At 38.1% G+C, this 16,068-nt stretch overlaps 1 protein-coding gene across 1 annotated transcript in view; it reads right to left on the bottom strand.

The window, feature by feature from the left end:
- Positions 1-16,068, bottom strand: part of Wdfy1 (WD repeat and FYVE domain containing 1) — a 48,749-nt gene that overhangs the window by 13,544 nt on the left and 19,137 nt on the right. Inside the window, exons 3-8 of the mRNA XM_027941951.2 lie at positions 15,058-15,131; positions 10,174-10,228; positions 6,445-6,595; positions 4,567-4,679; positions 2,349-2,475; positions 1,169-1,274 (exon numbers count right to left, since the gene is read on the bottom strand). Of these exons, the coding sequence (XP_027797752.1) occupies positions 1,169-1,274; positions 2,349-2,475; positions 4,567-4,679; positions 6,445-6,595; positions 10,174-10,228; positions 15,058-15,131 (626 nt within the window). The remainder of the gene's footprint in view (positions 1-1,168; positions 1,275-2,348; positions 2,476-4,566; positions 4,680-6,444; positions 6,596-10,173; positions 10,229-15,057; positions 15,132-16,068) is intronic.

The following is a 16,068-nucleotide window of genomic DNA, read 5'->3' as shown; positions in this document are numbered from 1 at the left end:
ACTAGACTCACAAATACCTGCAGCAACACAGAGCAGGCACAGGTGCAGGGGTTGGTAAGAATTCTGCACTAGCGTGTGGTGTCCTCTTTGAGTGTGCACCGCACACTGCACTCTAAACTGATCAAGGGCAACCATGGAGTATGGATCTTCACCTAAGCTCCCAGACAGTATGGCTACCCTGTAGGAGCTTGATAAATGCTTCTGAAGTTAAACTATAATCATTAGCCTCACTTAGATCTTAGACTCTAAGATCTTCTCTGGAATCAGCTCTTTGGCAATTGTCATCATAGGCTCTAATGCCACAGAAAAAAGACAGATAGTCCCAGTGCTGGCAGAGAGGAGAATGGAAATCCTGCCTGGAAACCATCTGATGAAATCTATAAAAAGCCTTTAGAGCGTACCTACTCTTGCAACGGAAGGTCTATTTTCGGAAACTTGCTTGAAATAAATTATTGAATAATCACATAATGACAAGGTCAAGCATATTCACCGCAGGCATAACTCAAAAAAAAAAAAAAAAGACAGATTGTGTAGATCTTTAGAGTATCTATTTAAGGAAACGGAAGAAGACTTAGAAATCAACTCATTCAATGATTTCATTTTTTGGGAACAGGAATAGACACTCAAAGAAGAGAAATTAAGGTCTCAACTAGTTAGTGGCTCAACCAAGTTAAAAATCATGTTGCCCGAAAAGAACATTATGTCAATATGGAGTGGAGCTCAATGGAAAATAAGAGAAATAAGCAGAGAAACAGAAACATTTTCCCAGAAAGACAACAAGTACATAGCTATGTCACTGATGATGGTCTCTGACACACCTCAGGGCTTCTGTACAGGAATGCTTCAAAGCCCTAGGGTACTTTGGAGGGTCCCCATGTAGCCCACATTGCTGGATGTGCTAAAAGGCTGGCTGTCTCGAATCCTCCCAGTGGATTTATTTCTCAAGGCTAACATTAGCCTAAATGCTATGTGACTGTACACACTACTCGTCATTAGTGGAAACCTCCACATGGAGAGAAGATACAGTGCAAAATGACAAGCAGGACCCTCAAACAAAAATCCATGGGTGGAACAGGGGGCAGCCAGCATTTACACTGCAGGGAGAAAACCGAGAAGCAGGGTCCTCAGGGATCTCCGTCAGCATTGCTTCCCCTTTGCCTGTTATTACCTCTTCTCTGCTAACGTCCATGTTCCACACTGCAATCCCACCATCCGAGGAACAGGAGACGAGCTGCCTGGTTAGTTGCAGGTAACACAGCGACTGCACCCTGTCACTGCAAATACACATGACAGATCACATGTCTCAACATGGAAAACACAGAAACGTCTTCATTTAAGCTCAAATTTCTCCCCTAAGTTAGGAAGCAGCATTTTGTCGCTACTGGTATATCATGGGTTGCACCATAAATTTCACTTGGCATTCTAGTACTGATTACATGGAATCACCGTTTTCTACAGAATAAACTCTACTGCTTTTAAATCTGTTGTTTACAACTGAAAATCAGAGATGGGATAAAGACCATGATTTTCTGCACCAATTGTCATGACTTCTCCTTCTGGTACACAAAACTTAACAAAGAACAGAGGTGTATCTGTCCTATTGAAATACAGTTCATGTGAATAAGAAATCACTAGTAGCATGCACACTCACACACACACACACACACAGAAAGGCACATGCATGCACAGATGAGTAGAAAAAATCTGGTCCCTTCTAGCAGTCCTATCAAACCACTTCTCTGGATGCCCAGGCAATCAATCTCCTGTTCTGTTAACTTTTGTACCCAATCTTTCCTTGGCTAAATTGCAACTTGATTATGACTACAGTAAACAACTATCACCTGACCAGCAATGAGAAACAAAAGGAAAAGTGGGTAAGAGGGGTGCTCCTTTTCCTTTCAAGACTAAACTGTAGGACAGCATTACAATGTCAGAGCTCAGGTGAGTCTGACTATATCAGCAAGCATTGATTCTTAATGAAATATATTTTAGAAATTAAGGAAAAAAAAAACAGGCACCCACTTCAAGAATAGCTTAGTACTACATCTCAAGAGATGGTCAAGTCCTCATTTCCAGTCTCTAACCCATGCCTGCCCTAGGCAGACATTTCAACAGGGCCACTCCTTGGGAGAGAAAAGTGGCAAGTGCTCTTTAACTAAGAAGGAAGTAAATCCTATACTCTTTTTACATTTTACTGTTTAATACCCAATGTTCCGATTGACACGCAGTTAAAAGTAGACTCAGCCCTATGAACTTGCTGTTTGGAGAATGTCTGGATATAATGATAATGCTCCCCCAGTTCCCCATACACTCAGCCCCTTTCCCCACCCCCACAACCAGTCACGCACTGATGGCCCTGCAGCAAGAGTGTCCGGCCTTTCCTGCCTCCAATGTCCCACATGATGATGCTATTGTCAGATGCTCCTGAGAACAGTAACCGCTGAATAGGATCCCACCAGAGGCAAGCAACACTCCCTAGGGATTTAAGAGAGAGAGGAGGGGTTAAACATAACTCTACATCAGGATGTGCACATTTGACAGCTAGAGATGAAAGCCTCTAAGCAAAAATCTATCTTCATCATACAAAGGGTCATTCAATCACGTTCTCATGAGTCACAGCAAGGACACAGCAGATCCATTATTCAAAGTTGTAAGATTAGCATTTTCAATTATGCATCACACAGCTATACACCTTTTTTTTTTTTTTTTTGGCAGTACTGGGGATGGAACCCGAGGCCTTGCACTTGCTAAGCAAGTGACCAACCACTAAGCCACATCCCAGTCCAAAAATTTTTCAAGAAGTTTTTCTTTGTTCTATACCAATAAATTATAAAGTATCTATACATGACATGTTAGTATAAAAGAAGCTTTGGGAGAAAAATAAATCTAATATTTATGAAAAAGACTAGTAGGGCTTACAGTGGCCATTTTCTAGAAGATAAAAATGTAGGTTATTTCAGCTCTCTGGGACCTCAGAGGCATTTTACCCTAAGATGCTTATGTTTTAAAAAAATTAAACTAAGCGCCTTAGGGGGAAAGTCTCCAGGTGTGCCAAACTATGATGTCAAGGAAATCAGGTAAAACATCTAAATCTTATACTTCACATCCTGAATTGACCACCTGATCAAATTTGATAGCACTACAAATTTCTCTTTCAAGGAATCTCTTCATTTTTGATTTGTTGCTGCTTGCCTTAAAAAAATTAATCAACAGTAAAACTGAAACAATTACACAAACTGATAATAAATTTTATAGGTGTACAGAAAACTAATGAAGCCATATTTATAAACAAACAGAAACTAGTTTCTCCCCTAAACTTTTCCAAAACAAAAGTAAAGGAAAAAAGGGAACTCTGCAAAACTATCTTCGGGTCAGTTGTAACAGAATTCTGACACTCTCTACTCCTATGCCTCATATATTGGCTAGAGGCCTAAGAGGAGATACACAGTATGAAAACTGTAAGTTGTTACAGAATACATTCTGCCTCTTAGAAGCCTGAAGGTCACAACAGGATTAATCATAAATGGAATATGGTTTCTTCAGGGACCTATGCTTTTCTGCCCAGATCTTTTAAAACCTGCTGTTCTCTTTGCTTCCTTTTCCCCCACGAAGTCCTGGATCTGATAGAGTCTATCTTTCCTACATGAGTTAGCTAGAAAGCAAAGGATATGATTAGCTTGTTACACTTAAAACACTGTTGTTATAAATAAACCATCATGGGCTGGGGATGTGGCTCAAGTGGTAGCCTGCTCGCCTGGCATCCGTGCGGCCCGGGTTCGATCCTCAGCACCACATACAAAAACAAAGATGTGTCCGCCAAAAACTAAAAAATAAATATTAAAAAAAATTCTCTCTCCCTCTCTAACAATAAATAAATAAATAAATAAATAAATAAAGCATCATTAATTATTTCATCAAATCTCCAATTCTTCAATTTAACCTCAAAGAAGGCCTCAAAGTTCGTAACTCTGAGACTCATATCACTCCTTGCATTATAGCTTAGCATTCAATGAAAACAATTTATTATACACATGTACATGGCAATTTACCCAATGCAGTCAAACAGTTTTAAAACCCTCCACAGAACCTTGTCAACTTACTGTTCTATAGAAATAAGGAAAATTTACCCAGGAATTCATCTCTCCCAGTCCCTACCCAAGGTATGTGGCCAAGCCAGCCCAAACATTTCTTCTAATTGTATTAATCTAACAGTTCTTGCTGAATGTCTTAGAAACTAAGAAATTAAATAATAATAATAAATAATAATAACAATTCTTCCATATAAATAGTTCTTAGTATTTATTATAAAATTTGAAGATCTAATGAAAACAAGTTAATTTAAAAAGATAAACAATGCAAAGTATTATCCATTCAAGCAATTCAAAGGGTTCTTTGGAAATAAGAAACTGATCCCGACACCCTACCTTCCCTTAGTTTTCGGCCTAAATCCCACTGAATTGAAATCTGACAGATCATGAGGAATTGAACATTCATGAATCACAAAGCTGAGAACTGAATTCCAATGCCCATATTAGGTGAAAGACCTTTGGGGGCCATGCAGCCTACCTTCATGCCCTTTGAGGGTTGTGATAACTGAACACGTGTTCTGTTCAAGCTTCAGCAGGGTGATCTGTCCAGAGTAATCGCCAACAAAAGCGTACTGAGTATCAAAATCATATCTGAAGAGATGCAGTCAAGGACATGTAACAGAACCTCTCTCAAAATCCTCCCATAAAAGAGACATCAGCTTTAGTCAGAATTTTAAAACAATTTTGCATTTTAAAGAGATTAAGTACAAACCTCAAACTATAACAAGAAAGGAAATACTCAAGCAAAAATCACACAATATCTAAATACTGAAAGAAAAATTTAAAACAGCTAGAATTAAGAGGAGAGTTAATATTCAAGCACCCAACAAGAATTTATTGAGTTCCTGTTAATCTATCAAGTAATATCCTAGGAACTGGCAACAAAAAAGATAAAACACCCCCACTAGAGCAGAATGGCTCTTATGCAATATTTCTGAAAGTAACGTCAAACTGAGTAAACACCGGACAAGAGCTTATCTTTCTTTTGGCTTAGATGATTTAGCTTTAAATGAAGAGGATGATTTCCTTTAAACTACTGTGAACTTTATGATAATAGTAAATTTCAATTTAAAATGTATTCACTATTGGAAACAACTCATTACTTTCTCAGTTTGTGGCCACAGATGATTTGTGGATATACACAATAAAATATATGCTATTTACAATAGGATAACTACTACTACTCCAAAATAACAGGTCAAAAGGAGCACCACAAACCAAGCCATGATTGTGATTGTATGCCATTAAGAGAGGCCTTGAACATGACAGAAATTCTAAGTTAGGACATAATATATCTGAATAATTTTACCTTGTTTGATCCTAAAGTGGATGGTAGTATTTTAAATGCTTATTTTAAATATCCCATGCTGTGCATTCATTTGTAGCAAAAATTTTTAATAAAAGCTTTCAATGGAAAGAGAGAACTTTATTATGCCACTTAACTCTGAAAGAGAAACTACCAAGGGTATTTGCCTACTGTTGATAGTCTTGATCTTGCCAGTATTTGGATACCAGCAACCAGAAGTGGCCTTAAGAAGGGCAAGTTCTACAGGAAACAAATTCCACAGAGTGGAATTTTTTTTTTTTTTTTTTTTTTTTTTGGTACTGGGGAGTGAACACAGGGGCACTCAACCACTGAGCTATATCCCCAGTCCTTTTCTGAATTTTTATTTAGAGACAGGGTCTCACAGAGTTGCTTAAGGCCTCACTAAATTGCTGAGGCTGGCTTTGAACTCACAATCCTCCTGCCTCTGCCTCCAGAGCTGCTGGTATTACAGACATGCGCCACCGCACCACGCCCACACTGGGGAATTTTTAAGACAGTAATTGTTAATATTTTGGTCATTCTGAGAGTGTCATAAAGATTTGGGTCCTCTCCAGACACACACACAAAAAGTATTAGATACAAGTTTTGTATAAAACTCCTTGTAACCTGTTTTTGAACCTCAGGGATATGTACACATCCCTATTATCTACTATACTTCCTTGTAAAGTCTGCAAATAACTAATTTCTACAAGATTAATTTTTTTTTCTTCTTCATAGAATAAAAAGTCTTTCAATTTGTATTGCAAAGGAATGAAGGGAGGAGCTTGTATAAATGAGGGCTTAGGGGTTCCATAATTTTGTACTAAAAACATTAGCACTTCCCAGTAGAGAACAGAAAATTCATTTAACTATTATATTAATAAATCCATTTTATATCAAAGAAAAGCAGATACAGAAATTCTTGGGTTTTAGGTGAAATGTGTAAGAATCATTCAGTCTTTGGATCTCAATTGACAATGATGATCAGATTCAAAACTAAATCCTGAGACAAAGTCCTGGGAGGGAGAGATCCAGCGCTGTGGAGGATACTGTAAACACGAAGCCCAGGAAGTGAAGAAGTGTCGCCCCAGCATGTTCCCACTCCGGGTGCACATCCAGCTGACACACTTGTCGTGGCCAGTGCTGATCACCCACTCTGCGGCCAAGCTGAAGATGATGGCAGACACCCGGTTCTGATGAGCTGCAGGAACACAAAGGGAGTCTGTATCCTTCAGGAAGATGGGACCTTCAGAAGCAGCTCCCCATGGGGTAAGAACTGAGGCTTTCCTTCTCTCCCTGGTGGGCCTGCATGCTCCTGTGTGTGTGTAAACAGCCACTGGGGAGTGCCTACCCCCTGAGCAGACTTCAGACAAGCCGCTCCACTGCAGTGTACCAGCACTGCTCCTTCCAAGGCCCCGTCCTCTGCAGCCCCATATGAAAGGATATCAAAAGCCAGGAATTACTAAAGACAAGAGAGATTTGAATAATAGAGTTTTTCTTTTTCTTTCTTTTTGTTTTTTTGCTATGATCAAAAGAACATTTTTACTTTGTTCTAAAAAGTCTTAAATATCAGTGAGTTCCATATGGAAAACAGCGGTCTTAACACAGCAATGTTTTTTGTTTATTTGCTTGTTTTTATTGTTCATTACTTCAATGTTTTGACCCTTTAGAAAACACTGGCATTGTAAATAAGAGTAGCTACAATTTTCTGAAATTAAATGTGTTGGAACACCTGTAATCCTAGCAGCTCAGGAGGCTCAGGTAGGAGGGCAAGTTCAAAGCTAGCCTCAGCAAGTTAGTGAGACTCTAAGCAACTCTGTGAAACCCTGTCTCAAAATAGAAAATAAAAAAAAGGACTGGGGATGTAGCTCAGTGGTTAAGCGCCCTCTCCCTCCCCCCCCCCCCCAGTTCAATTCCTGGAACCAAAAAAATAAATAAATAAATAACATTTTATTTCTGTAATAATTTCTTTGTGTATAACTTTTTTATGATTTATAAATACCAAGTATTTGTAAAGATCTTTATTCTAAAATAATAGTTGAGGATGAGAAAAATATTCTATTATGTAACTTTTAAAATATTTTCAGTTCAATTATAAGGCACACTAGGGCAGTGACCTGAGTTCTACTTCATGAGGTATAGGAGCTGCATGAGCAGGTGTTTTATAAACGTCCAGTCTGATGAAAGAAGTCAGAGGCTAGCCAGAGGAGCCACTTTACTCTCAGCTGTACAGACTGCTCTCGAAGAACTGAGGGACTTTCTCCAAAAGTCTGTGAGAAGGTCAGGTCCAAGGAGATTATGCTGAGGCATTAAATACTCATGAGGGCCCCTGAAACTTACAGGAGTACTCCCATAGTAATAATCTTAAATTCAACTAAACCAAGCCCCAGCTAATGAATGACTCAGTAACTGATGTGGGGCTTGTGTTTTTAATTTTTATTTTCTGTTTTAATGAAATCCCCAATTTCCCTAAACCTAATATTTTATGTCCATTTTCAGATCGAAACACTGAGAAGCAAACATGAAGCTCATTAAACACATGCCCAGTCTTATAAGTAATAGATTAACTTGCTTATTTGACCCAAAACACATTTTCCATTTAACCTACAGTTGTCTAACTCAGGAAAACAGTGGCAAGGTTTATATTTGCTTATTGTAAAGGTATTGGAGTGAATAATCATTTATCTTTTCTAAGAAAGAACTGTCCTATTTCTGAATTATATACTTTCTGCTATTTTATTTTTTAGATGCCCTTTCTTTTATGAATGATAAAATTACATGGAAATGCTTACTATGCCTCATTTTAAAACTCCCTCACTTAACCAAAAAAAAAAAAAAGAATCTCTGGTTAGTCCTTCCTGTATTTTTTAAAATGTTATTAGTCAATGAAATGTGAAGGTCCTCAAACCAGTACAAAACTATGCAGCTTTATAACTCATATAAAGAACTTTGACAAACAACATAGTTAAAATGAGATCAGTAAATAAATAATTGGATAAAGAACTTAATGGCAAATTAAATAATTTAAAAAGGAATTTGCTTTAGAGCAACAACATTGATCAGGTACAAAATAAGTGGCCTCCAAACATCTAGGCATATATTTCATATAAAGAATTATTGATTCTTGATTTTTCTAAAAATAAATCTACCAGTGACAGCTAAAAATTCAAAGTTGTTTCTGTCACTGTAACAAAACTACAATGCTGTGCATTATTCAATATCACAAGACTGTCCTTCATTGTCACAAAAGGCTCAACGCTGAAATGCCAAGTTCAAGAGTGCGGTCATTATTGCCTCAATTTTCTGCTATCTTAAACTTGGAACAGATGGACCAATACTCAAGAAAAGGCAATTTGGCCTTCTTAGTTAAGTTCAAAATTTCCTTCCTGTACCCTGCTATTAAACCAAAATTCACCAAGATAGAACATACACCTAAAACATCCAGACTCCAATATCACCTTGATCCATTAATATGAAATATAAAATCTGGGTTGTTATGCCTTCAGGCAAAGTCTCCAGGAACCTTTACTTGGACTGATAGTGTTATGGTTTAGATACGAGTTGTTCGAGTTGTTCCCCAAAAGCTTGTGTATGAGACAATGCAAGATAGTTAAGAGGTGCAATGATTGGTATATGAGAGTTGTAACCTAATAAGGGCATTAATCTGCTAATGGGGATTAACTAGGTGGTTAACTGTAGGCAGGTAGGGTGTGGCTGGAGGAGGGGGGGGCAGTAGAGCATGCCATTGGGGTATATATTTTGTCTTTGGTGAGAGGAGAAGTTTCTCTCTGTTTTCCTGGTTCCGTGTCCTGGGTTGCTTTCCTCTACCATACTCTTCGGTCATGATGTTATGTCACACTTTAGCCCCAGAGCAATGGAGTCAGCTATCTATGAACTGAGACTTCTGAAACTGTGAGCCCCAAATAAAGTTTTCCTCTTTTAAAACTGTTCTTGACTGGTCTTGTTTTGGTCACAGCAACAAAAGAGCTGAATAAAACAGATAGGAATCCACAACTTCATCAAATTGTTTTGGCTTTGCAAATTCCATCCAAAGTTGAGAACGCTGAGAACTTGCTTTTGATAAATGTAATAATGTCTAAATGTACAAGACTGAGAAAAACTGAGGAAAATGTATGTGCCACATATTTTTTTTAAAGTAAAGGTGCTTATAATTCAATTAGAATAGTACAACTCCCTGGAAATATGAGCAAAATCATGATAAGACATTCCTGAAAGATGACATAGTCAAAACAAAATAAAGCTTAAATAATTTTCAAATTGAGAAATTTTGACTATCAAATGCAAAAAATGCTGGACACACTTAATGAGCAGTCTCAGTCACTATTTATAAGATTGTAAAAATTGGCACAATTGCCGGGAAGCAGCTTGCAAAACAGACCTAAACCATTACAAGACTTTTTAATGTTTGATCCTGTTATTCCACTTAAATAGATGTAGTCTGATCAGAATCTCTCTCTCTCTCTCTCTCTCTCTCTCTCTCTCTCTCTCTCTCACACACACACACACACACACACACAGTATATAGTATGTGTTATCAAAACATGAAAACAGTGCACATGTCCCTTTAGAGAAGATGGTTAAATTAAATCTCATACACACACCCAATACATAAAATTTTACATATTAATAAGCAGAGAAGAATGGTAAATAACTGTGTCTCTCACATAATTGGAGTAAAAAAACTGCAAAGTTCACGTGAAAACCTAACTTTGATCATAAGAGGTGACTGCCAGTTTTGTGTGTGTATATCATAATTACCTGGGTAGGTCTTGATAAAGTTCATTTTATTAAAATCTTCAGAAACATGGAATTCCTAAAAGTAAACATATGGAATAAGAAAACAGTTATGTTTTTAAAACAATAGGAACTTAACTTTTAAAACAAAGTAAAGTCTACTACCAGTTGTCATAAGACCTGAGACTTAAGATGAGCAATTTAGGGATGATAGGAACTGTTCCTTGGCCCACTGCCTCTCCAGGGCCTGATGGAAATGAATAAATCAAGGGCTGCCGACAGACCTCGCACTTGTATCCACTTGCTCCTCCACAGATGAGTGCCATACATAACTTCTCCCTCTAACTGCAAAATTTTGTTAATTCGCTCTCTTGGCTATACCAAAAAAACAAAACAAAACAAAACAAAACAATCCTTTAGGACAATGCATAGGGAGCAAAACTACAAAACTCAGAGTTCATAACTACAGGAAGAATAAGGAAGGCACTTTTTTAGGGGATTCCAGCAGTTTAATGTACAAACATATCCCCTCAAAAGTAAAAGTTACAGATTGTGGATGATCTTTTTTTTATACTCCTGCATTCTCCAGATTTCCCATGAACTATATAACTTGGAAAAACTAAAAAATACATAACTTTTTAAATGAAAAAATAAGCCTCAACATAAAATTGAGATAAAACAAAACTCTAAAGAGAATCACTAATTAAGAAATCTATTGATCGATGCTAAATTGTAAGTTTTTAAAGGTTTAGGTAACATGGACATTATGCATTGTTGACTGAACAGGGCATGATAAAAACCACCCAAGTCATAAAGACTTCCTGGTCTCCACCTTACTTTTGCAAAGTACAAAGATGGATCAGCATTGCAGGTATTAATTGATATTGGATGGAAAACCAACAGATCAATTGCTAACTAAAACTAAGCTGGGTTTAAATCATCCTTTCCACTGAAGAGGTGCTGTCCTGTAAATGCAGAGTCGACTCTCCAACCAAAAGCCACCAGAAGAGTTTCTGGAGAAAGAAATGCGTGGCCACTGCCACCTCTGGAAAAACCATGTGAAAGCTTGCACTTGACAGCCTCTTGTGTTACGTGTGTATGCGCGTCACCATGATATGCCTATAAAATGTCCAGCAGATCTCTGCATCCACTACCACATCACGTGCTTATGGGAGCCCCTGCCACCTGCCTGCTGCAGTGTGAAATTCTTTGGAGGGAGCCCGACCTTCCTCCTGCCTCTTTCTTCTTTGCCCTTAAGTGCAATCAACGCTTCTTTTATACTTTAAAAAAACAAAATGAACACAACCAACAATGAAACTCCTTTAACTATACCATACTTGTCCCAACTTTCTCAGCCAAATGCTTCTCTAAAGACCATCCTGCATTAACTACTCTCAGGCTTTCCCTCCTGGTCACTCCTCACTCCACTCTTCTCCAACATGGAAACACCTCTCCCTGCTATCGCCAGCTGCCTTCTAGTTGATGTCCTGATCTCAGCCTTTCTCTGCTGCCCTTGCTACTAACCTAAAATGACTGCCTATCCCTTCCACCTGGCTTCCATGGCCGGATTGTTCTGGGCCCTTTGTCCACTTTGCCTGTTGCTGCCCCAGTCTTTCTTAAGGGCTTTTTAGTCCTCTGACTTTCCCTTAAAGCACTCCGGGATGAGACCCTCTGTTCTTCTTCATGCTCTGCTATCCCTAGTTTATGTCAGTTACTTGTGGCACACTGGGCCAACAGACATCAAAACCCAGAGCATCATCATGCCCCTGCTTAATGGCTCCCTGCTCCCCGAGGTGCTGTATTTCCCCAGTGCGTTCAGTCCTCGGACTCACCTAGGGCATTTGCTAAAACACAGATGCCCAGCCCCTCGTAATTGATTCTGAAGCTGTGGACCTAACATAGAGCCAGGGAACAGGTATTTTTAAAGTTTCCTAAATGATTTGTGATGACTATGCAAGTTTGAAACGCTTGGACTGTAAAATGTAGTCTAAGCTCCTTAATACCATATTCAAGGACCACCATTTCTCCTCATCCCTGGACTCCAGGTTTGTACATCCAGTGCCAACTTTGCACTGCCATTTGGAAGAGACAACATAGGTATCTCAAACACATGGGTGACTCCTCACTCTTCCTTTTGTCTCCAACTATCCCAACCCTTCAAGCCATTCCCTTCACAGTAAATGATGCCACTGCTCAAATTAAAATTCTGATGTCACCTGACTTCTTCCTCTTCCTCCCCCGAAACCCAACTTATTACAGATGCATTTAGGATGTATCTCAAATCCATCTGCTCTGTCTGCCTTCACCACCACCATTCTCTCTCTCAGACTGCTGCATCAGACTGACTCCCTCTTCTATTTTGTTGACCTTCAATCTACTCTTGCCCAATAATTACAGGGACCTTTTAAAAATGTAATTAAACCTTTCATTCATCTGCTGAAAATCCTCTAATGGCTTCTCACTGAATTTACAATGAAATTTAAAACTATCCAGATATATAAAGCTCTGCATGAGCTGGCCTCTGCCTACTTCTTCAATGGCGTCTGGGGTGCCTCCCTGTACCAGCACCACCCAGCCATGGTAAACTACACAAATCGTCAGGTACACAGAGATCCTTTCTACCTCAAGTCTTCACAAACCATTACTTCTGGAAACTCTTCCCTGGTTCTCCACAGGCTTGCTGTGTGACAAGGATGTCAAGACAATTCAATGGGAAAAGAACAGTCTTTTCAACAAATGGCTTTGGAATAATTGGATGATCACAAGCAAAAGAACGGATATGGAACCCTTCTGTTAAGGTTTAGATATAAAGGGTTCTCCAAAAGCTCATGTGTGAAACAATGCCAAGAGGGTTTAGAGGAGAAATGATTGGGTTATAGAGCCTTAACCTCATCAGTGCATTAATCTGCTTATGTGGATTCACTGGGTGATAACTGTAGGCAGGCAGGGTATGCCTATAGGAGGCGGGTCACTGGTGGTGTGCCTTTAGGGTATACATTTTGTCCCTGGTGAGCAGAGATTAGTCTCTCTGCTTCCTGGTGCCATGTCCTGAGCTACTTTCCTCCTCTACACCCTCTATCAGGATGTTCTGCCTCATCTCGGCCCCAGAGCAGTGAAGTCGATCATCTATGGACATCTGAAACTGTGAAACACAAATAAACTTTTATTTCTCTAAAACTGTTCTTGTCAGGTCTTTTGGTCACAGTGGTTAAAAAAAAAAAAAAGTTGCCTAAAACACTTTCCTTACATCATATGTTAAAAAGTTAACTCACAATAAAGATCTAAATGTAGAAATTACACTATGAAACTTTTAGGAGAAAACATAAGACTATAACATTATTCCTATGAAAATATAATGTAAATAACCTTGTATCAGGAAATGATTTCTTAGGTATTGTATCTAAAACACACGACCAATAAAGGAGAAAACAGAAAAATTGGACTTCATCAAACTTAAAAATTGAATATGGTATTAAGGAGCTTAGACTACATTTTACAGTATGGGCAAAAACATTTGCAAATCATGTATCTAATAAGAATCTAGTATCTAGCACATGGGAAGAATTCTTACAATTCAATAATAAATTTTTTTAAATGGGAAAAGGGCTTAAATAGATACTGCTCCAAAAAAGATACACAATGACCAACAGACATGTGAGAAGATGCTCAACATCACTAGTCAGTAGGGAAATACAAATCAAAACCACAAAGACATGCCAATCTGCACCCAATACAATGACCATAATATAAACAAAATAAAGCAAAACAAAACAGAAACAGAAAATAATAAGTATTCACAATGATGTAAAGAAACTGGAACCCTCGTGTTTTGCTGGGGGGATGTAAAATGGTGCAGTCACTTTGGAGGAAACTTTGGTGGCTTCTTGAATGTTAAATATAGTTCCCAGCAATTCCATTCTCATATCTACCCAAAAGAGCTGAAAAAATGTGTTCATATAGAAATTTATATACGATGTTTACAGCAGCATTATTCATATTAGCCAAAAAGTAGAAAATAACCCAAATTTCCAGTAACTAGTGAATAGATAAGCAAAACTATCTATGTAATAGAATACTGTTCCAGCACACAAAAAGGAATGAGGTAACGAATTCAAGCTCCAACATGGATTAACTTTGAAAATACCAAGTGAAGAAGACAGACATAAAAGGTCACACATACTGTACAATTCTATTTACACAAAATATCTAGAACAGACAAATCCCTGTACTCAGAGAGTACAGGAGCTGAAGGAAAGGGAAATGATTGCTAATGAATATGGGGTTTCTTTGGGGGATATAAATAATCTATAATCAGAGTATAATGAGTGCATAGTCTTTCATGAATATACTATAAAAGCACTGAACTATGCATTTTAAAGTGGTGCAATTATGGTATATGACTTATCTTTAAATTATAGAAAAAATAAACACACACAATTGGACCCATAAAAAAACACCAGTCTATAGTAGACTGAAAATTTACATATCTGGTCCTTCTTCAGGGGTAGCTTGGAAATCACTGCCTTACAGAGTTGAGTTGCTGGAGGAATAGCTGGTAGTTAGACTTGTTCCCCATCCGTTCTCTCACAGACACATGGAGACCCGTAGGCTATCCACCATCATGGCCAAAAGATGGGAGATGCTACAGATCTCATGTTCACTGTATGAATACAATGCATGTTTATGGGCATCCTGAGCACCAAACCATCAATTATGATAGCCATCTGAGCTTTGTAAACATCAATTAAAATTAATGTTTTTAGACTTCACATCCATGGAAACTGATGGAAATATTTTTGTACCAAATAATCAGACATTCACTGTTGACTTTACTTAAACTATCCCACATAAGTAAACACAGAAAATCAATATAAAGAATGTAATGAATACTTCCTGGAAGTTACGTACCATTACAGCTCCATTATCCTGGCCCACGAATATCCGTCTACTATCATGATGGTAAGCCATAGCAGAGCAAGGGGCTGCCAGAAAGACAAACACCACATTATCAACAAAGCTAAGCCTTTTGAGTCATTGCTCAAAATATTATTAAGAAGAGCTATATGATTTAGGTTTTTTAAAAAAGAGCAAAATGTTTTATGAAAAATAATCATATATGTTGAAAACATAAAGTTCTCTTTGTTGCTTCAGTTTAAAACTCTAATTCTATAAATCTTCTCAAATATTCTCACAATATTGGGCAAAGTGAGCCAGCACAAAGTTTCATCTGATGGAAACTCCTACTAATAGCCTGGGAAAAGTCTGGCAACCAGTGCTTACAGTGCGTGATCTGATACATAAACGCTTTGTCCCACTACCCTTCCCAAATAAGGGTAAAAAGTTGCTGGAATCTGCAGAAAAAGGGGTTGCCAGCCCTAGAATTCTCATCCCAGAGCCTATGTGAGCATGCTAGGAAAGCCATTCCAGGATTATTATTTTCTCAATGGTCAAAATGTTCCCTTTTGCAATGACACACATGACCTGGTTTGCAGGAACTGTAGTTGTGAGGTATAGATAGGTTCTTTGACCCCAGCAGTTACGCACCCAGGATAGCATCTGCCTATTTTCCTGTATACCTCCTTCCCAGTGGCTCTCTCTCTCTCTCCCAGAAATCATGGGCAAGAGAATGAGTTTCAGAAAGGAAAAGCTTCAAATAGTCTTCTGCTAAAAATCAGAAGTGAAGTGATTTAGAAAATGGGAAATTTGGAAAAAGAAATGTTTGGGTTCATTTCTTTTCATTTCTTTGTTCAAAACAAAGAGAACTTTATGTTTTCAACTTATATGATTATTTTTCATAAAACATTTTGCTCTTTTTAAAAACCTAAATCATATAGCTCTTCTTAATCATTCTAGCCTAAAGAATTATAATCACAATGGAAGAACTAAAACAAAAAAAACTGCATGCCAGGAACAAGACAA

The sequence above is a fragment of the Marmota flaviventris genome, chromosome 11 (assembly GCF_047511675.1).
Source record: "Marmota flaviventris isolate mMarFla1 chromosome 11, mMarFla1.hap1, whole genome shotgun sequence".
Classification (NCBI taxonomy): domain Eukaryota; kingdom Metazoa; phylum Chordata; class Mammalia; order Rodentia; family Sciuridae; genus Marmota; species Marmota flaviventris.
This window is presented reverse-complemented; position numbering and strand designations above follow the sequence as displayed.